General features: G+C 45.6%; 1 protein-coding gene across 1 annotated transcript in view; it reads right to left on the minus strand.

Annotated features, from left to right (window-relative positions):
- LOC135530113 (collagen alpha-1(XIV) chain-like) overlaps positions 1-19,012 on the minus strand; it is a 151,077-nt gene extending 132,065 nt beyond the window's left edge. Inside the window, exons 1-6 of the mRNA XM_064958500.1 lie at positions 18,884-19,012; positions 18,567-18,602; positions 15,984-16,126; positions 11,600-11,732; positions 8,167-8,289; positions 4,952-5,101 (exon numbers count right to left, since the gene is read on the minus strand). Of these exons, the coding sequence (XP_064814572.1) occupies positions 4,952-5,101; positions 8,167-8,289; positions 11,600-11,732; positions 15,984-16,126; positions 18,567-18,602; positions 18,884-18,947 (649 nt within the window). The 5' untranslated portion in view covers positions 18,948-19,012. The remainder of the gene's footprint in view (positions 1-4,951; positions 5,102-8,166; positions 8,290-11,599; positions 11,733-15,983; positions 16,127-18,566; positions 18,603-18,883) is intronic.
- Between the last annotated feature and the right edge of the window lie 3,751 nt (positions 19,013-22,763).

Raw genomic sequence — 22,763 nt, forward strand, 5'->3', positions numbered from 1 at the left:
AGCTGGATTATCTCTTTAAAACACATGGCAGCTGGATTATCCCTTTAAAACACATGGCAGCTGGATTATCCCTTTAAAACACATGGCAGCTGGATTATCCCTTTAAAACACATGGCAGCTGGATTATCCCTTTAAAACACATGGCAGAACACATGGCAGCTGGATTATCCCTTTAAAACACATGGCGGCTGGATTATCTCTTTAAAACACATGGCGGCTGGATTATCCCTTTAAAACACATGGCAGCTGGATTATCTCTTTAAAACACATGGCAGCTGGATTATCTCTTTAAAACACATGGCAGCTGGATTATCTCTTTAAAACACATGGCAGCTGGATTATCCCTTTAAAACACATGGCAGCTGGATTATCTCTTTAAAACACATGGCAGCTGGATTATCCCTTTAAAACACATGGCAGCTGGATTATCTCTTTAAAACACATGGCAGCTGGATTATCTCTTTAAAACACATGGCAACTGGATTATCCCTTTAAAACACATGGCAGCTGGATTATCTCTTTAAAACACATGGCAGCTGGATTATCCCTTTAAAACACATGGCAGCTGGATTATCCCTTTAAAACACATGGCAGCTGGATTATCTCTTTAAAACACATGGCAGCTGGATTATCCCTTTAAAACACATGGCAGCTGGATTATCTCTTTAAAACACATGGCAGCTGGATTATCTCTTTAAAACACATGGCAACTGGATTATCCCTTTAAAACACATGGCAGCTGGATTATCCCTTTAAAACACATGGCAGCTGGATTATCTCTTTAAAACACATGGCAGCTGGATTATCATTATTATCTCTCCTCCTTGTGAGTAATGTATGTGACAGCCGTTGGATTTGTCCTAAATAGCATCCTACCCCCTATAGAGTGCACTACTCTAGTTAACCGTTTGAGACCAGAGCCCTATGGGAGCACTATATAGGGAATAGGGAACGGTTTGAGACCAGAGCCCTATGGGAGCACTATATAGGGCATAGGGAACCGTTTGAGACCAGAGCCCTATGGGAGCACTATATAGGGAATAGGGAACCGTTTGAGACCAGAGCCCTATGGGAGCACTATATAGGGCATAGGGTGCAGTTTGTGACACAGTCTTTAACTTCCTTCTACGAGCCGTATTAATGAGCTGTTTGTATGCATGGACAGACAGCCACTCTGCAGCACTGGGGGCACAAACCTATGGAAGACAAGAGTCAAAACCAGGTAAAATTGAGCTATTTGTGCATTTAATTATTTAAAGGTCAAACTGACAATGCATAAAATATGAATAGGAATCTTGGTGGTGCGTATGCAGATATAATTATACGGCCAGCGTGAGGAGGTGAACTACTGTACAGTGTGTTTGGGGTGAAAGAGAGACTGCAACGCATCATAGGGCATTTGTGTCACGACTTAAATTCCCCTCTCTATAATGGAATAGCTGCCTTGTACAGCGGTGGGTTGGGAGGGGGCGGGGTGGGGTGGGGGGTTGGGAGGGGGGGGGGGTGGGGTGGGGGGGGGGGGTTGGGGGGTTGGGAGGGGGTGGGGTGGGGGGTGGGGGGGGGGGTTGGGACTTATAGCCACATAGAGATGAGCTGCATACATTTAATGCTCAGGATATATCAATTCATGCATTATTCATTTACTCATTCATCCATCCACTCATTAATTCAGTCAGCCATTCAGTCATTCATTGTACATGTATAATATGCATCCAACTGTAGATGTAATGGGCTCCCGAGTGGCGCAGCGGTCTAAGGCACTGCATCTCATACAGTCCCTGGTTCGAATCCAGGCTGTATCACATCCGGCCATGATTGGAAGTCCCATAGGGTGGCTCACAATTGGTCCATCTTAGTCCAGACCGTCATTGTAAATAAGAGTTTGTTCTTAACTGACTTGCTAGGTTAAATGAAGAAAATACATACATATATATATATATAGCTCTGGGTCCAGCTTCCCGTTATGGGGGGCTAGTGGATTGGCAGTATGTCCTGGTTCTGCCAGTTGAGCTCTTCAGTATTTATATCACCGCGTGTCTCTGGAACGTCTGACTGAGATCCAATGAGAACGCAGCTCTTCCCAGGTAGTCACACAGGCGGGACGCTGACGTGACGCTCAGCCGACAGCCACACGGACTTTATGAAAAAGACAATCTATTTACTTCTGATGAGAAAAGCTCTAACAAAGCATGCATTATGTTACGCCGCACCTGCTGACATCACATTTATATGCAAACGGGTGTTTCCACGACTGTCGGCCTGAATGTTGATATCCTCAGCTGTCCGTCAGGGTGGTGAAATCCTCTTCAACAAACAAAGGGGAATCTGATGTTATCAGCATAACGTAATGCAAACAGAATACAAAAGCTATCTATTACGCTTCCTTAAAGCTTAGTCTCCATGCCGCTTTGCATTATGGGGATTAATAACATGTGTCTTTACAAACTGGTTCAGAGGAGCAGACATACACTACACATACACAAGTATGTGGACACCCCTTCAAATTAGTGGATTTGGCTATTTTAGCCACACCTGTTGCTGACAGGTGTATGACATTCAGCACACGGCCATGCAATCTCCATAGACAAACACTGGCAGTAGAATGGTCTTACTGAAGAGCTCAGTGACTTTCAAAGTAGCACCGTCATAGGATGCCCACCTTTCCAATAAGTCAGTTCGTCAAATTTCTGCGCTGTTAGAGCTGCCCTGGTCAACTGTTTGTGCTGTTATTGTGAAGAGGAAACGTCTAGGAGCAACAACGGTTCAGCCACATAGTGGTAGGCCACACAAGCTCACAGAACGGGACCACCGAGTGCTGAACCGTGTAGCGTGTAAAAATCGTCTGTCCTCGGTTGCAACTCTCACTACCGCTTTCCAAACTGCCTCTGGAAGCAACGTCGTGCACAAGAACTGTTTGTCAGGAGCTTCATGAAAAGGGTTTCCATGGCAGAGCAGCCGCACACAAGCCTAAGATCACCATGCGCAATGCCAAGCGTCGGCTCACCGCCATATATATACACAAGTATGTGGACCTGCCCCAATGCATAGTGCCAACTGTAAAGTTTGGTGGAGGAGGAATAATGGTCTGGGGCTGTTCTTCATGGTTCGGGCCTCTTAGTTCCAGTGAAGGGAAATGTTGACGCAACAGCATACATTACATTCTCGATGATTCGGTGCTTCCAACTTTGTGGCAACAGTTTGGGGAAGGCCCTTTCCTGTTTCAGCATGACAATGCCCCCGTGCACAAAGCAAGATCCATACAGAACTGGTTTGTCGAGGTCGGTGTGGAAGAACTTGACTGGCCTGCACAGTGCCCTGACTTTAACCCCATTGAACACCTTTGGGATTAATTGGAAAGCCGACTGCGAGCCAGGCCTAATCGCCCAACTTCAGTGCCCGACCTCACTAATGCTCTTGTGGCTGAATGGAAGCAAGTCCCCGCAGCAATGTTCCAACATCTAGTGGAAAGCCTTCCCAGAAGAGTGGAGGCTGTTATAGCAGCAATGTTCCAACATCTAGTGGAAAGCCTTCCCAGAAGAGTGGAGGCTGTTATAGCAGCAATGTTCCAACATCTAGTGGAAAGCCTTCCCAGATGAGTGGAGGCTGTTATAGCAGCAATGTTCCATCATATAGTGGAAAGCCTTCCCAGAAGAGTGGAGGGTGTTATAGCAGCAATGTTCCAACATCTAGTGGAAAGCCTTCCCAGAAGAGTGGAGGGTGTTATAGCAGCAATGTTCCACAATCTAGTGGAAAGCCTTCCCAGAAGAGTGGAGGGTGTTATAGCAGCAATGTTCCAACATCTAGTGGAAAGCCTTCCCAGATGAGTGGAGGCTGTTATAGCAGCAAAGGCGGGACCAACTTCATATTAATGCCCATGATTTTGGAAAGAGATGTTTGACAAGCGGGTGTCCACATACTTTTAGTCATGTCATGTACTTCACTTTGAGAACAAGCGTTTAACACGGCATCCAAAGTGGCTGCTTGGTATTGACAGTTGGAAGAGTCCTGACCCTGAAGTTCCCTTTGTTGTGGTCTTGAACTGGAACTGCAACAGGAGTCTACCTGAACTACCTGAACACCCTTCACCAGCCCTGACATGTATTGGTGCTGTGTGTGTGTGGGGGGGGGGTTGGCTGGATCCTGTGGTGTAGGAAATGATGACACACACACACACACACGCACACAAACAGCAACACACACACAAACACATACAGGGTCAGCAACACACACACACAGCGCCAGCAACACACACACACACATACAGGGTCAGCAAACACACACATCGCCAGCAACACACACACACACACACACACACACACAGGGTCAGCAACACACACAGCGCCAGCAACACACACGCAGCGCCAGCAACACACACACACACAGCGCCAGCAACACACACACACACACACAGCGCCAGCAACACACACACACACACACACACAGGGTCAGCAACACACACACACAGCGCCAGCAACACACACACACACACACACACACACACAGGGTCAGCAACACACACACACAGTGCCAGCAACACACACGCAGCGCCAGCAACACACACACACACAGCGCCAGCAACACACACACACACACACCGCCAGCAACACACACACACACACACAGCGCCAGCAACACACACACACACACACACACACACACACACACACACAAACACATACAGGGTCAGCAACACACACACACAGCGCCAGCAACACACACACACACAAACACATACAGGGTCAGCAACACACACACACAGCGCCAGCAACACACACACACACACACACACAAACACACACAGGGTTAGCAACACACACACACAGCGCCAGCAACACGCACGCACAAACACATACAGGGTCAGCAACACACACACACAGCGCCAGCAACACACACACACAGCGCCAGCAACACACACACACACACAACCTGACCAATAGAGCCAATATATTACATGTCTTGGCGGTGCCCTGGAGAGGCTGGCTGGATCCCGTGGTGTAGGAAGAGATGACCTTCACAGTGTACTCAGTGTCACTCTGCAGGTTCAGGATCAGCATGGTGTTGACGTCGTCTCCCACAAAGGTCTCCAGAGCTGACCCCGGCACTGTAGGAAACACCGAGACTGGCTCAGCAACACGCATAGACACACAGACACATAGACACACACACACGCACGCACACACACACACACACACACACACACACACACACACACACACACAGAGACACAGACACAGACACAGACACACGCGCACACGCACGCGCACACGCGCGCACACACACACACGCACACATGCACACACGCACACACACACAGACACACACACACGCACACACACACACGCACACACACACACGTATCATGTTGCACCTGTTGTTTCAACCAAATGTATTTGAGGGCAGTCTGGACAATGAGGAAGGGAGGCGCAGGCAGAGAGAAGGGAAGAGGGGCAGGGAACATGTATTGTAGTGAGAGTAAGCACCTCTCCTCTAACAGACTGAGGCAGAGCCCCCTGTTCCTCCTGTTGTAGAAGGCATTCAATCGAGGTGGAGGACCCATTTCTCTGGATCACACGACAGGGTATTACATCTAGGTGGAGGACCCATTTCTCTGGACCACAGGGCAGGGTATTACATCTAGGTGGAGGACCCATTTCTCTGGACCACATGGCAGGGTATTACATCTAGGTGGAGGACCCATTTCTCTAGACCACAGGGCAGGGTATTACATCTAGGTGGAGGACCCATTTCTCTGGACCACAGGACAGGGTATTACATCTATGTGGAGGACCCATTTCTCTAGACCACATGGCAGGGTATTACATCTAGGTGGAGGACCCATTTCTCTAGACCACAGGGCAGGGTATTACATCTAGGTGGAGGACCCATTTCTCTAGACACAGGGCAGGGTATTACATCTAGGTGGAGGACCCATTTCTCTAGACCACATGGCAGGGTATTACATCTAGGTGGAGGACCCATTTCTCTGGACCACAGGGCAGGGTATTACATCTAGATGGAGGGCCCATTTCTCTAGACCACATGGCAGGGTATTACATCTAGGTGGAGGACCCATTTCTCTAGACCACATGGCAGGGTATTACATCTAGGTGGAGGGCCCATTTCTCTAGACCACATGGCAGGGTATTACATCTAGGTGGAGGACCCATTTCTCTAGACCACAGGGCAGGGTATTACATCTAGATGGAGGACCCATTTCTCTGGACCACAGGACAGTTTAAAGAGCTTCTAATAGAAAGCAGAGGCTCACACAGTCACAGGATGCAACCCAAATGGCAACCAATCCCCTATGTAGTGCACTACTTTTGACCGGAGCTCTTTGGATCCTTGTCAAAAGTAGTGCACTATATAGGGAATAGGGTCCGATAGGGCTCTGATCAAAAGTAGTGCACTATATAGGGAATAGGGTCCCATAGGGCTCTGATCAAAATGAGTGCACTATATAGGGAATAGGGTCCCATAGGGCTCTGATCAAAAGTAGTGCACTATATAGGGAATAGGGTCCCATAGGGCTCTGATCAAAAGTAGTGCACTACATAGGGACCAGGTTTCCATTTGGAACACATCCACAGACTATTTCTTCTTTCTGTTCTCATGTAGTTTCTCCAAGTAGGAAACAAAGCTGAGGGATATTTCCCCACACGCTGTGTTCCACCCACATCAAGCCTTCTGTTTACAATGGAACATGACTGAGACGGCAGACTGAATAATGGTGTTTAAAAGACTGTCTGAGACGGCAGACTGAATAATGGTGTTTAAAAGACTGTCTGGGACGGCAGACTGAATAATGGTGTTTAAAAGACTGTCTGGGACGGCAGACTGAATAATGGTGTTTAAAAGACTGACTGAGACAGCAGACTGAATAATGGTGTTTAAAAGACTGTCTGAGACGGCAGACTGAATAATGGTGTTTAAAAGACTGTCTGGGACGGCAGACTGAATAATGGTGTTTAAAAGACTGTCTGGGACGGCAGACTGAATAATGGTGTTTAAAAGACTGTCTGGGACGGCAGACTGAATAATGGTGTTTAAAAGACTGTCTGGGGACGGCAGACTGAATAATGGTGTTTAAAAGACTGTCAGACGGCAGACTGAATAATGGTGTTTAAAAGACTGTCTGGGACGGCAGACTGAATAATGGTGTTTAAAAGACTGTCTGGGACGGCAGACTGAATAATGGTGTTTAAAAGACTGTCTGGGACGGCAGACTGAATAATGGTGTTTAAAAGACTGTCTGGGACGGCAGACTGAATAATGGTGTTTAAAAGACTGTCTGAGACGGCAGACTGAATAATGGTGTTTAAAAGATTGAGACGAGAGAGGTGTGATTGTGCTAGGTGTGTATTGTGCCAGGTGTGTATTGTGCCAGGTGTGTATTGTGCCAGGTGTGTATTATAACAGGTGTGTATTGTGCCAGGTGTGTATTGTGCCAGGTGTGTATTGTGCCAGGTGTGTATTGTAACATGTATGTATTGTAACAGGTGTGTATTGTGCCAGGTGTGTATTGTGCCAGGTGTGTATTGTGCCAGGTGTGTATTGTGCCAGGTGTGTATTGTGCCAGGTGTTTATTATAACAGGTGTATTGTAACAGGTGTGTATTGTAACAGGTGTGCATTATAACAGGTGTGTATTGTAACAGGTGTGTATTATAACAGGTGGTATTGTAACAGGTGTTTATTATAACAGGTGTATTGTAACAGGTGTGTATTGTAACAGGTGTTTATTATAACAGGTGGTATTGTAACAGGTGTTTATTATAACAGGTGGTATTGTAACAGGTGGTATTGTAACAGGTGTTTATTATAACAGGTGTGTATTGTAACAGGTGTGTATTGTAACAGGTGTTTATTATAACAGGTGGTATTGTAACAGGTGTATTATAACAGGTGTGTATTGTAACAGGTGTGTATTGTAACAGGTGTTTATTGTAACAGGTGGTATTATAACAGGTGTTTATTGTAACAGGTGTATTGTAACAGGTGTTTATTATAACAGGTGTGTATTGTAACAGGTGTGTATTGTAACAGGTGTTTATTGTAACAGGTGGTATTATAACAGGTGTTTATTGTAACAGGTGTGTATTGTAACAGGTGTTTATTATAACAGGTGTATTGTAACAGGTGTGTATTGTAACAGGTGTGTACGTACCAGAGGTGGGTTGGTAGACTACCCTGAAGCCCAAGGTGGGAGAAGGAGGCGTGTCCCAGGTGATGCGGAAGCGACTGAACCACTCCTCAGACACCCTCAGGTTGCTAGGCGCCGAGAGGGGCACTGACAAAACAAGAGCAGGAGAGAAACTGTCACTTATACACTGTGGTTTACGGTAAAATGGTGAAGATGATTGGTCGAGAAACTGTCACTTATACACTGTGGTTTACGGTAAAATGGTGAAGATGATTGGTCGAGAAACTGTCACTTATACACTGAGGTTTACGGTAAAATGGTGAAGATGATTGGTCGAGAAACTGTCACTTATACACTGTGGTTTACGGTAAAATGGTGAAGATGCGGTTCAAAATGATTGGTAGAGAACTGTCACTTATACACTGTGGTTTACGGTACGCTGTTAGGCTGCAGTCAATTGTTATGGTATTGCACCAATATGCAAACCACAGATTCCATCCATCCAAAACACTGAGAGTTATTAAAGTCATATGTATGTGTGATTTATGAACTGTTGTGTTTTTACAAGGTTTGGGGTTTCATTTGGAATACAAGCTCGCCAAAGCCAAAGGGACTGTACTCTCTCTGCTCTCTACTTTAAAAACACATTTGACTTATATTCACTGTGGCATTTTCATTGACATTTTAAAGAGGAGACCATCCCAGTCTGAAAAAGCACCCCTGTCCCTATAGGCTGCACTACTGTTGGTCTGAGCCTTACGGGCCGTGCCGCGGTGCACAGTACAACTTGAGACGGTCTGGTCACACGGATTTCTTAGGGGACAAAGATCCGGATGGATGTTGTCATTTATCAGCGTAGTAACAAACCCCCCCACCTAGCAACCCATGCAACCCGAAACAGTTCACTCTGTCCACACACCCTTCTTGTTGGCAGAGAGAAAACACTGCAGTTTTAAAGCGAATTTCCTGCATTTGTCCACATTATGCTACGGAGCGAAGGGAAAATGTAGCAGTTTTAAAGCTAACTTTCTACATTTCTCCACATTTTCCATGTCTTATGTGTGTTCATAATGATACCAGGAGTCGAACACCAAACAAATGTTCATTTCTTTATTTTTAGTCGGGGCCCTCGGTCTGTATTGACCCCGTTCTGTGTTTGGATCTGGGCCTCGGTCTGTATTGACCCCGTTCTGTATCCGGATCTGTCCCTCGGTCCGTATTGACCCCGTTCTGTATCCGGATCTGGGCCTCAGTCCGTATTGACCCCGTTCTGTGTCCGGATCTGGGCCTCAGTCCGTATTGACCCCGTTCTGTGTCCGGACCTGGGCCTCGGTCTGTATTGACCCCGTTCTGTGTCCGGATCTGGGCCTTGGTCTGTATTGACCCCGTTCTGTGTTTGGATCTGGGCCTCGTTCTGTATTGACCCTGTTCTGTGTCCGAATCTGTCCCTCGGTCCATATTGACCCTGTTCTGTGTCCGAATCTGTCCCTCGGTCCGTATTGACCCCGTTCTGTATCCGGATCCGGCCCGCGGTCCATATTGACCCCGTTCTGTGTCCGGATCCGGCCCGCGGTCCGTATTGACCCCGTTCTGTGTCCGGGCCCGCCCGCGGTCCGTATTGACCCTCGTTCTGTGTCTGGATCCGGCCCGCGGTCCACCAGCTGAGTATGACTGATGTAGTGAATAGGATACCGTTGTGGACACATCACCAGCTTGCTATTGGTTGAGTGTTTAATCATTCAGACAATGATGTTGAGCTGAGTGTATATAATCAACTACAGCATGAGGAAGTGTTTCAGTGGCTCGTGACTGAGAACAGACTGACTGTGTGATTATGAATGGCGTTCATTAAGCTTATTAATGGACATGATCAATAATTGCTGGCTGTCCATTTACAGCGTCCTCAGAGGGTGACGACAGGGAACCGACACACTGGGAACATTTTCCCCCTGCTGTTACTCGTCTGACAGAGGAGGTTCACTGAACTTAGTGGGATTGGTATCTAGATGGATAACTTTCCTCAACCAAATGCCGACCATTTGATTTTGATTTGATGTATTTTATTACAGAGTCATGCATCATCAGGATGCCCCGCCCACATGGAGTCATGCATCATCAGGATGCCCCGCCCACTTGGAGTCATGCATCATCAGGATGCCCCGCCCACACGAAGTCATGCATCTTCAAGGTGCCCCGCCCACATGGAGTCATGCATCATCGGGATGCCCCGCCCACATAGAGTCATGCATCATCAGGATGCCCCGCCCACATGGAGTCATGCATCTTCAGGATGCCCCGCCCACATGGAGTCATGCATCTTCAAGGTGCCCCGCCCACATGGAGTCATGCATCTTCAGGATGCCCCGCCCACACGGAGTCATGCATCTTCAAGGTGCCCCGCCCACATGGAGTCATGCATCATCAGGATGCCCCGCCCACATGGAGTCATGCATCATCAGGATGCCCCGCCCTGATGTAAGTATTTGCTGTGTCAAAATAAAATAATCACGTATATATATGCGCACACACACACACACACACACACACACACACACACACACACACACACACACACACACATATACACACATACATACATGCATACATACATATAAACAGTACTACTCACATCTACTCATCCAAGGGTTTTCATTGGTTTTACTATTTTCTACATTGTAGAATAATAGTAAAGACATCAAAATAATGAAATAACACATATGGAATCATGTAGTAACCCAAAACATTTGAGTTTCTTCAAAGTGGCCACCCTTTGCCTTGATGACAGCTTTGCACACTCTTGGAATTCTCTCAACCAGGTTCATGAGGTGGTCACCTGGAATGCATTTCAATTAACAGGATTGCCTTGTTAAAAGTTCATTTGTGGAATCAGTTGTGTTGTGACAAAGTAGAGTTTTTTTTAACCTTTATTTAACTAGGCAAGTGAGTTAAGAACAAATTCTTATTTTCAATGATGGCCTAGGAACAGTGGGTTAACTGCCTGTTCAGGGGCAGAGGGACAGATTTGTACCTCAGGGATTTGAACTTGCAACCTTTCGGTTACTAGTCCACTAGGCTACCCTGCCGCCCCATATATATTATGTCAAGAACAACTCATCACTTCCAGGTGACTAACTCATGAAGCTGGTTGAGAGAATACCAAGAGTGTGCAAAGCTGTCATCAAGGTAAATGGTGGCTACTTTGAAGAATCTCAAATATAAAATATATTTTGATTTGTTTAACACTTCTTTTTTTGGTTACGACATGAATTCCATTTGTGTTATTTCATAGTTTTGATGTATATATAGAAATAGGTAAGAAGAGCTCAATATAGAGCTTGAATTGCATCATAGCATTTACAATACACCCCCCCACAATAGAGCCAGGTCTATACCCCAGTCATCACACCGGCTACCAGACCAGCTTCATAGAACCAACCACAAGGAAGGCTGTACTCACATGTTCTGCCCACAGAAGAAACACTGATGCCGTCCTGTCCATCTGTGTAGACTGGGGTGACCGTCACCTTGTGCTCTGTGTCAGACAGCAGAGGCTGGAGAAGGACTGTGGTCTGCTGTCCAGGCACTAGGACCTGGCGGGTAGAGATTATACATTGTGTTACACTGTGTGTGTGTGTGTGTGTGTGTGTGTGTGTGTGTGTGTGTGTGTGTGTGTGTGTGTGTGTGTGTGTGTGTGTGTGTGTGTGTGTGTGTGTGCGGGCGTAAGCGTGAGGGTTTCTCCTCAGAAATCTATCTGACCTCCAAGTGTGTCTTATTTCACTGCTACCGACACGTCATTAATCAAACACATGGTAACGTCTCATCGAGCCTGTTGATTGGCCAGTTCCCACAGTGACCAGTGGCTGAACTGACACTTGGCTTTGGGTATGAGGCTGATACCTGGTCTGAAGTTCTTTCCAAACATTTTCACTGCTCTATTCTTCCATTTATTTTTTTCTCATTAACAAAATTTTCCTCAACGACAAGACAGTTAAAATCCGATATGTTGTTAACGACAAGACAGTTAAAACCCGATATGTTGTTAACGACAAGACAGTTAAAACCCGATATGTTGTTAACGACAACAGTTAAAACCCGATATGTTGTTAACAACAAGACAGTTAAAACCCGATGTTGTTAACGATAAGACAGTTAAAAACCCGATATGTTGTTAACGACAAGAAGGATTAACATCTTATGAAAATTCCCAAATCGCACCCTATTCCCTATTTAGTGCACTACTTTTGACCAGGGCCCATAGGGTTCCTGTTCCTAAAATAGTGCACTTATATAGGGAATAGGGTTCCATTTGGGACACAAACCAAGTTAGCCTGATGTTACCTCTCCGTATAATCATCAGCAGGTTAGTAGTATCACGCTGTTCTGGTCGCTCATTAGACTCTTAGACCACAGTTAAAAATAGGATTTAAAAAGAAGTTCCCCAAAGGATGTTACCAACACAAAAAAAGGGTTTGAGAAAAGTTCCCTGAGAAGGTTCAACGATGTAAAAGGAATAATATTATAGTATCATTACTTGGAATTAGATCTTGTATGATAGCCTCACCGTATAAACTGTTTGACAAGTCCTCTATGATCCATCTTCCCTGGTTGGTCTGGGCTTTTCTTTTTTTTTATCCCATCTTGTGAAGTGTCAAGCCCCATACCGTGGAAATGGACTGTCCACCAGGCATGTGGTGTTTAAATTGGAACTGCCACGTAGTTGGTTGGAGCCCAAAGTGAACGTTCCTAAATGTCCTCTCTAAGAAGCCATATCCTCACATGCAGAGGAGTGAGAGGCTAAACCCAAACCCCATCCCTATCCTCCATCCCATCTCCTGCCCTGTCAGACCCCACACCAGAGCTGAACTGTCCTGATTCCTGCACAACAACTCTGATTGGCGGAGCTGTCCAATAGACACGTGGTGCTGAAACAGACCTGCCAGGGGAGTTCGCTTGACTCAGCCCAAAACTAAACGATCTGAAAGTCCCAACCGTTCTCTCTAAGGAGCATGTCCTCACAGGTCTCTACTTCAGTCTGTGGGGTAATTGGGATTCTTCAGAAAAATATATTAAAAAAAAAACTCTTTATGGATGTGTCCCAAATTACACCCTATTCCCTATGTAGTGCACTACTTTTGACCAGAACCCTATGGGGACCCTATTCCCTATGTAGTGCACTACTTTTGACCAGAACCCTATGGGCCCTATATAAGGAACAGAGTGCCGTATGGTGTGCAGTCAGTGTGTTCCATTCATTCCTCAGTGACCTAAATGCTTGTTGAAAAGATAATGGAAGTTCTTCCACGTTGCTCCGTCCCCTGTATCTTCCTCAACACAGCAGGAGCCGGGGAGATGCAGAGGTCCCAGGTGGAAATTAAAATACGAGTGAAGGACAAAGAATAGATAGAGGGTTTAAGTGCTGAATCACTGTAGAGTCCCTTGGCCCCATAGGGCTCTGTGGAGGTTGGTGCAGAGAGGTGGAAGGGGCTCCAAACTAATAATTTTTCTCATCGTACAAATGAGTCAACACACTGTGATTCTATTGAACACACTGGAGTATAAAATGGTGTGATTCTATTGAACACACTGGAGAATAAAATGGTATGATTCTATTGAACACACTGGGGAATAAAATGGTGTGATTATATTGAACACACTGGGGAATAAAATGGTGTGATTATATTGAACACACTGGAGAATAAAATGGTGTGATTATATTGAACACACTGAATAATAAAATGGCGTGATTCTATTGCACACACTGGGGAATAAAATGGTGTGATTCTATTGAACACACTGGAGAATAAAATGGTGTGATTCTATTGAACACACTGGAGAATAAAATGGTGTGATTCTATTGAATTTGAGCAGGGAGATAAAAAAAAAACTCCAGTCAGATGAAGACTATCTTACATAATAGGTGAAGAATACTTTGGCAAAACTACCTACATTTTACTCATCTATCAGACATTCTTATCCAGAGCGACTTACAGGAGCGATGAGGGTTAAGTGCCTTGCTCAAGGGCACATCGACAGATTTTTCACCTAGTTGGCTCCGGGATTTGAACCAGTGACCTTTCGGTTACTGGCACATGCTCTCAACCGCTAGGCTGTCTGCCACCCAGTTCTTTGTTGTCTCCACACATATGCTTCCCTATGTACCAGTCTATTGTTTCTATCAGGCTACCACCCACTCATTGTCTATCCATTCTATGCATTGTCTACAAACAGCCTTTTTGTGAAGGGCATATACATAACAGAGAAGGGTTAAGTTGTCAATGCTTTGTCTGAAGAACAGTCAAAACCCAGGATTTACATTCCAAACGTATCTGTTCTTAATCGGCAACCTTTAGGATCAACAGAACAGGACAACTGAAAGAACAACAATGAGTTCCACAAGTTTTCAACCAGATTTCAAATTGGAGGTGTCTTTTCAGAAAACACTCTTAGAAAGAAAAATGCTATCTAGAACCTTAAAGGGTTCTAAGACTGTCCCAATAGGTAGAACCCTTTTGGCTCCATGTAGAACCCGTTTGGTTTCAGGTAGAACTCCTTTGTCTCCCGGGTAGAACCCTTTGGTTCCAGGTAGAACCCTTTGGCTCCAGGTAGAACCCTTTTGGTTCCAGGTAGAACCCTTTTGGCTCCAGGTAGAACTCTTTTGTCTCCGGGTAGAACCCTTTTGGTTCCAGGTAGAACCCTTTTGGTTCCAGGTAGAACCCTTTTGGCTCCAGGTAGAACCCTTTTCTCTAAGAGTGTAGATAGATATTAAGCATTCATGCAGTGTGTCAAACTAATCAGTGGGATCGACATGTGTCTCAATTTCTGTGCCTTACAGGAATTAGTTCAGTGACTAAGCCACCATGATCAAATAATCAAAGACTTTCATTAGGTTCCAGAGAGCCCAAAGGAGCATGGGTAATAATGTATCTGTTTCCTTTCAAACAGCCCTGTGACTGTGTCAGCCAGTTAATTCCACACTGATACACAAATTAGACATGCTCAACAGTAATTACACATTTACATCAGGATTTAACCCCTGGATGGGGACAGCTACAGAACGTGTCCTGTCATCAGGATTTAACCCCTGGATGGGGACAGCTACAGAATGTGTCCTGTCATCAGGATTTAACCCCTGGATGGGGACAGCTACAGAACGTGTCCTGTCATCAGGATTTAACCCCTGGATGGGGACAGCTACAGAACGTGTCCTGTCATCAGGATTTAACCCTGGATGGGGACAGCTACAGAATGTGTCCTGTCATCAGGATTTAACCCCTGGATGGGGACAGCTACAGAACGTGTCCTGTCATCAGGATTTAACCCCTGGATGGGGACAGCTACAGAACGTGTCCTGTCATCAGGATTTAACCCCTGGATGGGGACAGCTACAGAACGTGTCCTGTCATCAGGATTTAACCCCTGGATGGGGACAGCTACAGAATGTGTCCTGTCATCAGGATTTAACCTCCCTGAGATGATTTTCATTGTGTGGTGCCAAACCATCAAAGTAAGATGCTTGGTTTCTGATCAGAGCTGAGTTACACAGAGTGATCTACCTACAACACACGCATAGGAAAATGACCTCTGTGATACACTCCACGTACAGTCTATGTCTGCCCATCTTTGGCCATATTCCCAAAGGGATGTGAAACCATCCGGACATTAAGACGCCTGGTAACTCTGAGTTCTCTCTATACTCACTGACAACCTAGCGTACAACACGGCTGCTAAGGTGCAGGACGGTGTGACCAGTGAGAATAAGGAGTGACTTACAATCAGTATCATGATCACTGAAAGTAAACTCTTCTTCAGAAATAGCCGGTCTAAACGAGCTCCAAACTCACTGACTCCTCGTTGCGGTCTCCTGTGAGGCTGACGTAGGTGACTCTGTACTGGTCCACCTTAGGATCCTCCAGCTGCCATGACACCTCCAGGCTGTAGGTGGTCTCCTCCTGGACCTGCAGGCCTCTCACCGCCTGACGCATCACTGGAGGGGACAGGTAACACAGAGATATTCATGTATCGACTTATTGAATCTTTTGACCAGGCCAGTTAGCTGATAACAAGCTTGGACAACAGATCTGACTGAGTTCACACAACATGAAATGACTCATCATCAACATATGCAATTACAATCATGATATTCAGCACCATGCAATTTAGCAACACAATGCAGTCAATAATCACATCTTTGTAAACCAGGAGTAGTCTGTAATTTTATACCAGCGTGATCAAGTAGCAAGTCCTTCTAAAACCAAAGCAAAGGAAACCCTGCCGAAGAGATAACACTCTTAGGGATGGATGTTTTCCTGACCACATTACCTGACCAGGAATAACTATGAGCTGTAGCTATGAGATATACAGTGCCTTGGTAGAAAGTATTCAGGCCCCCTTGAACTTTGCGACCTTTTGCCACATTTCAGGCTTCAAACATAAAGATATAAAACTGTATTTTTTGTGAAGAATCAACAACAAGTGAGACACAATCATGAAGTGGAACGACATTTATTGGATATTTCAAACTTTTTAACAAATCAAAAACTGAAAAATTGGGCGTGCAAAATTATTCAGCCCCCTTAAGTTAATACTTTGTAGCCCCACCTTTTCCTGCGATTATAGCTGTAAGTCGCTTGGGGTATGTCTCTATCAGTTTTGCACATCGAGAGACTGAATTTTTTTCCCATTCCTCCTTGCAAAACAGCTTGAGCTCAGTGAGGTTGGATGGAGAGCATTTGTGAACAGCAGTTTTTGGTTCTTTCCACAGATTCTCGATTGGATTCAGGTCTGGACTTTGAGTTGGCCATTCTAACACCTGGATATGTTTATTTTTGAACAATTCCATTGTAGATTTTGCTTTATGTTTTGGATCATTGTCTTGTTGGAAGACAAATCTCCGTCCAAGTCTCAGGTCTTTTGCAGACTCCATCAGGTTTTCTTCCAGAATGGTCCTGTATTTGGCTCCATCCATCTTCCCATCAATTTTAACCATCTTCCCTGTCCCTGCTGAAGAAAAGCAGGCCCAAACCATGATGCTGCCACCACCATATTTGACAGTGGAGATGGTGTGTTCAGGGTGATGAGCTCTTTTGCTTTTATCTTCCAAACATAACGTTTTGCATTGTTGCCAAAAGGTTCTATTTTGGTTTCATCTGACCAGAGCACCTTCTTCCACATGTTTGGTGTGTCTCCCAGGTGGCTTGTGGCAAACTTTAAACAACACTTTTTTATGGATATCTTTAAGAAATGGCTTTCTTCTTGCCACTTCCATAAAGGCCAGATTTGTGCAATATACGACTGATTGTTGTCCTATGGACATAGTCTCCCACCTCAGCTGTAGATCTCTGCAGTTCATCCAGAGTGATCATGGGCCTCTTGGCTGTATCTCTGATCAGTCTTCTCCTTGTATGAGCTGAAAGTTTAGAGGGACGGCCAGGTCTTGGTAGATTTGCAGTGGTCTGATACTCCTTCCATTTCAATATTATCGCTTGCACAGTGCTCCTTGGGATGTTTAAAGCTTGGGAAATCTTTTTGTATCCAAATCTGGCTTTAAACGTCTTCACAACAGTATCTCGGACCTGCCTGGTGTGTTCCTTGTTCTTCATGATGCTCTCTGCGCTTTTAACGGACCTCTGAGACTATCACAGTGCAGGTGCATTTATACGGAGACTTGATTACACACAGGTGGATTGTATTTATCATCATTAGTCATTTAGGTCAACATTGGATCATTCAGAGATCCTCACTGAACTTCAAAAGAGAGTTTGCTGCACTGAAAGTAAAGGGGCTGAATAATTTTGCACGCCCAATTTTTCAGTTTTTGATTTGTTAAAAAAGTTTGAAATATCCAATAAATGTCGTTCCACTTCATGATTGTGTCCCACTTGTTGTTGATTCTTCACAAAAAAATACAGTTATATATCTTTATGTTTGAAGCCTGAAATGTGGCAAAAGGTCGCAAAGTTCAAGGGGGCCGAATACTTTCGCAAGGCACTGTAACCCAGGTAGAAGAGACTAAATGTCCACCAGGAATAACTGAGCCGTAGCTATGAGATATAACCCAGGTAGAAGAGACTAAATGTCCACCAGGAATAACTATGAGCTGTAGCTATAAGATATAACCCAGGTAGAAGAGACTAAATGTCCACCAGGAATAGCTCTGAGCTGTAGCTATGAGATATAACCCAGGTACAAGAGTATAAATGACTTCAGACCTGAGAAATACGACAGTAGTTTAAAAGTAGTACATCTTTGATGATTGAATTTGGAAACTCTAGTTTGGTCCCATATGGTACCATGTGGCTCTCGGCAGGACTATAATCGAGTCAGAGAGACTTGTGGGAGCAGAACGCTTGGTGACAACATGAAAAAGAGCCTTTTCCATTCGACCAATAAGAATAATTTAAACAACAGTCACACCGTTCAAGTACCTGGCGTTGTAGTGGCAACCGTTGTTGTCCTGGCAACTGGAAACAATAGTGATGCAGTTAGTAAGACAAACAGAGAGACATACGATACTGGAAACTGAATCAAGTCCTCCAGCCAAAGCTGTACCACATCTGATTCAACTCATTAAGTCTTTATTGGAGAAAGTGATTAGTTCAATACCTGAATCTGGAGTCTTACTGATATAACTGGAGTGAAAGCCTGGCCCTCTGTAGATAAGGTCTGATTTAAAGTCACGGACTAAACTGCACAACTGCTGTATGGTACATAGAGAATGAGTTGAGTTGCATTATTCTCTCACGTGTCGTCTCCACCACTAACACCGCATCACTCTCTGATTGGTCTTTGAAGACGGCTTGGAGCATCACTTCATACTCCGTGTTAGGGCTCAGTCCACTGAGGAGGAAGGAGTCCACATCACCACTTAGAGCCATCTAGAATACAGAGAGAGAGGGAGAGAGAAAAAGAGAGCGAGAAAGAGAGAGATTGAGAGAGGGAGAGAGAGAGAGGCAGAGAGAGAGAGAGACAGAGAGACACAGAGAGAGAGAGACAGGGAGAGATGCAGAGAGAGATAGAGGCAGAGAGAGAGAGAGGCAGAGAGAGAGAGAGAGAGAGAGAGAGAGACAGAGACAGAGAGAGAGAGAGAGGCAGAGAGAGAGAGAGGCAGAGAGAGAGACAGAGAGAGAGAGGCAGAGAGAGAGGCAGAGAGAGAGAGAGAGAGAGAGAGACACAGAGAGAGAGAGAGACAGAGAGAGAGAGAGAGAGAGAGAGAGAGAGGCAGAGAGAGACAGAGAGGCAGAGAGAGACAGAGAGGCAGAGAGAGACAGAGAGGCAGAGAGAGACAGAGAGGCAGAGAGAGAGAGAGAGAAACAGAAAGGATAATATACAGCTGCTATAAATATCATTATCATACACTGCTCTTTCATGGATTAACTCAACTAGTCTGCATTGGTGGGTTTTGTGGGAAAATCTCAACTCTCCAGATCGACGGAGCCTTTTGGGTCTCAGTGGTGTAACACCACCCTACCTCACAGTCACAGTGTATCTACTCCACAGTAACATTATACCACCCTACCTCACAGACACAGTGTATCTACTCCACAGTAACATTCCACCACCCTACCTCACAGACACAGTGTATCTACTCCACAGTAACATTCCACCACCCTACCTCACAGACACAGTGTATCTACTCCACAGTAACATTCCACCACCCTACCTCACAGACACAGTGTATCTACTCCACAGTAACATTCCACCACCCTACCTCACAGACACAGTGTATCTACTCCACAGTAACATTCCACCACCCTACCTCACAGACACAGTGTATCTACTCCACAGTAACATTCTACCACCCTACCTCACAGACACAGTGTATCTACTCCACAGTAACATTCTACCACCCTACCTCACAGACACAGTGTATCTACTCCACAGTAACATTCCACCACCCTACCTCACAGACACAGTCAGTGTATCTACTACACAGTAACATTCCACCACCCTACCTCACAGACACACTGTATCTACTCCACAGTAACATTCCACCACCCTACCTCACAGACACAGTGTATCTACTCCACAGTAACATTCCACCACCCTACCTCACAGACACAGCCAGTGTATCTACTCCACAGTAACATTCCACCACCCTACCTCACAGACACAGTGTATCTACTCCACAGTAACATTCTACCACCCTACCTCACAGACACAGCCAGTGTATCTACTCCACAGTAACATTCCACCACCCTACCTCACAGACACAGTGTATCTACTCCACAGTAACATTCCACCACCCTACCTCACAGACACAGTGTATCTACTCCACAGTAACATTCTACCAACCTACCTCACAGACACAGTGTATCTACTCCACAGTAACATTCCACCACCCTACCTCACAGACACAGTGTATCTACTCCACAGTAACATTCTACCACCCTACCTCACAGACACACCACCCTACCTCACAGACACAGTGTATCTACTCCACAGTAACATTCCACCACCCTACCTCACAGACACAGTGTATCTACTCCACAGTAACATTCCACCACCCTACCTCACAGACACAGTGTATCTACTCCACAGTAACATTCCACCACCCTACCTCACAGACACAGTGTATCTACTCCACAGTAACATTCCACCACCCTACCTCACAGACACAGCCAGTGTATCTACTCCACAGTAACATTCCACCACCCTACCTCACAGACACAGTGTATCTACTCCACAGTAACATTCCACCACCCTACCTCACAGACACAGTGTATCTACTCCACAGTAACATTCCACCACCCTACCTCACAGACACAGCCAGTGTATCTACTCCACAGTAACATTCCACCACCCTACCTCACAGACACACTGTATCTACTCCACAGTAACATTTCACCACCCTACCTCACAGACACAGTGTATCTACTCCACAGTAACATTATACCACCCTACCTCACAGACACAGTCAGTGTATCTACTACACAGTAACATTCCACCACCCTACCTCACAGACAAAGTGTATCTACTCCACAGTAACATTCCACCACCCTACCTCACAGACACAGTGTATCTACTCCACAGTAACATTCCACCACCCTACCTCACAGACACAGTGTATCTACTCCACAGTAACATTCCACCACCCTACCTCACAGACACAGCCAGTGTATCTACTCCACAGTAACATTCCACCACCCTACCTCACAGACACAGCCAGTGTATCTACTCCACAGTAACATTCCACCACCCTACCTCACAGACACAGTGTATCTACTCCACAGCAACATTCCACCACCCTACCTCACAGACACAGCCAGTGTATCTACTCCACAGTAACATTCCACCACCCTACCTCACAGACACAGTGTATCTACTCCACAGTAACATTCCACCACCCTACCTCACAGACACAGTGTATCTACTCCACAGTAACATTCCACCACCCTACCTCACAGACACAGTGTATCTACTCCACAGTAACATTCCACCACCCTACCTCACAGACACAGCCAGTGTATCTACTCCACAGTAACATTCCACACACCCTACCTCACAGACACAGCCAGTGTATCTACTCCACAGTAACATTCCACCACCCTACCTCACAGACACAGTGTATCTACTCCACAGTAACATTCCACCACCCTACCTCACAGACACAGTGTATCTACTCCACAGTAACATTCTACCACCCTACCTCACAGACACAGCCAGTGTATCTACTCCACAGTAACATTCCACCACCCTACCTCACAGACACAGTGTATCTACTCCACAGTAACATTCCACCACCCTACCTCACAGACACAGTGTATCTACTCCACAGTAACATTCCACCACCCTACCTCACAGACACAGTGTATCTACTCCACAGTAACATTCCACCACCCTACCTCACAGACACAGTGTATCTACTCCACAGTAACATTCCACCACCCTACCTCACAGACACAGTGTATCTACTCCACAGTAACATTCACCCACCCTACCTCACAGACACAGTGTATCTACTCCACAGTAACATTCCACCACCCTACCTCACAGACACAGTGTATCTACTCCACAGTAACATTCCACCACCCTACCTCACAGACACAGTGTATCTACTCCACAGTAACATTCTACCAACCTACCTCACAGACACAGTGTATCTACTCCACAGTAACATTCTACCAACCTACCTCACAGACACAGTGTATCTACTCCACAGTAACATTCTACCACCCTACCTCACAGACACAGTGTATCTACTCCACAGTAACATTCCACCACCCTACCTCACAGACACAGTGTATCTACTCCACAGCATCAGCAGTATATTATTTTCTGCTGCGGTGTAAACACACAGACCTGCAGACCTGCAGTGCTATCTGTAAAGACCAGCTAGCTACAGTAGTCAGTCAGGACCCAGGAAAAAGGCCAGACACGGGTGATGCATGAGGCTGGTCAGTCAGTTCAGAGAGCATATTTCATTAGCTTGGGGCCATAACGGTTTGTGCTTAATAGCCAACTCCAATGGCTGTGTGTGATAGGAGTTGGCAAAACAGCACAAACAGATCTGGCAGCAGGCTAATATTTCACCAGCTGGCTAGAGACTGGAGCATTGTGCCAGTCTACAGCTGGTGTTCTCTTGTTAAGGACAGATGATCAACACTGAGCCAGGATCACAGTTA

This window comes from Oncorhynchus masou, unplaced genomic scaffold, assembly GCF_036934945.1.
Source record: "Oncorhynchus masou masou isolate Uvic2021 unplaced genomic scaffold, UVic_Omas_1.1 unplaced_scaffold_1258, whole genome shotgun sequence".
NCBI lineage: Eukaryota > Metazoa > Chordata > Actinopteri > Salmoniformes > Salmonidae > Oncorhynchus > Oncorhynchus masou.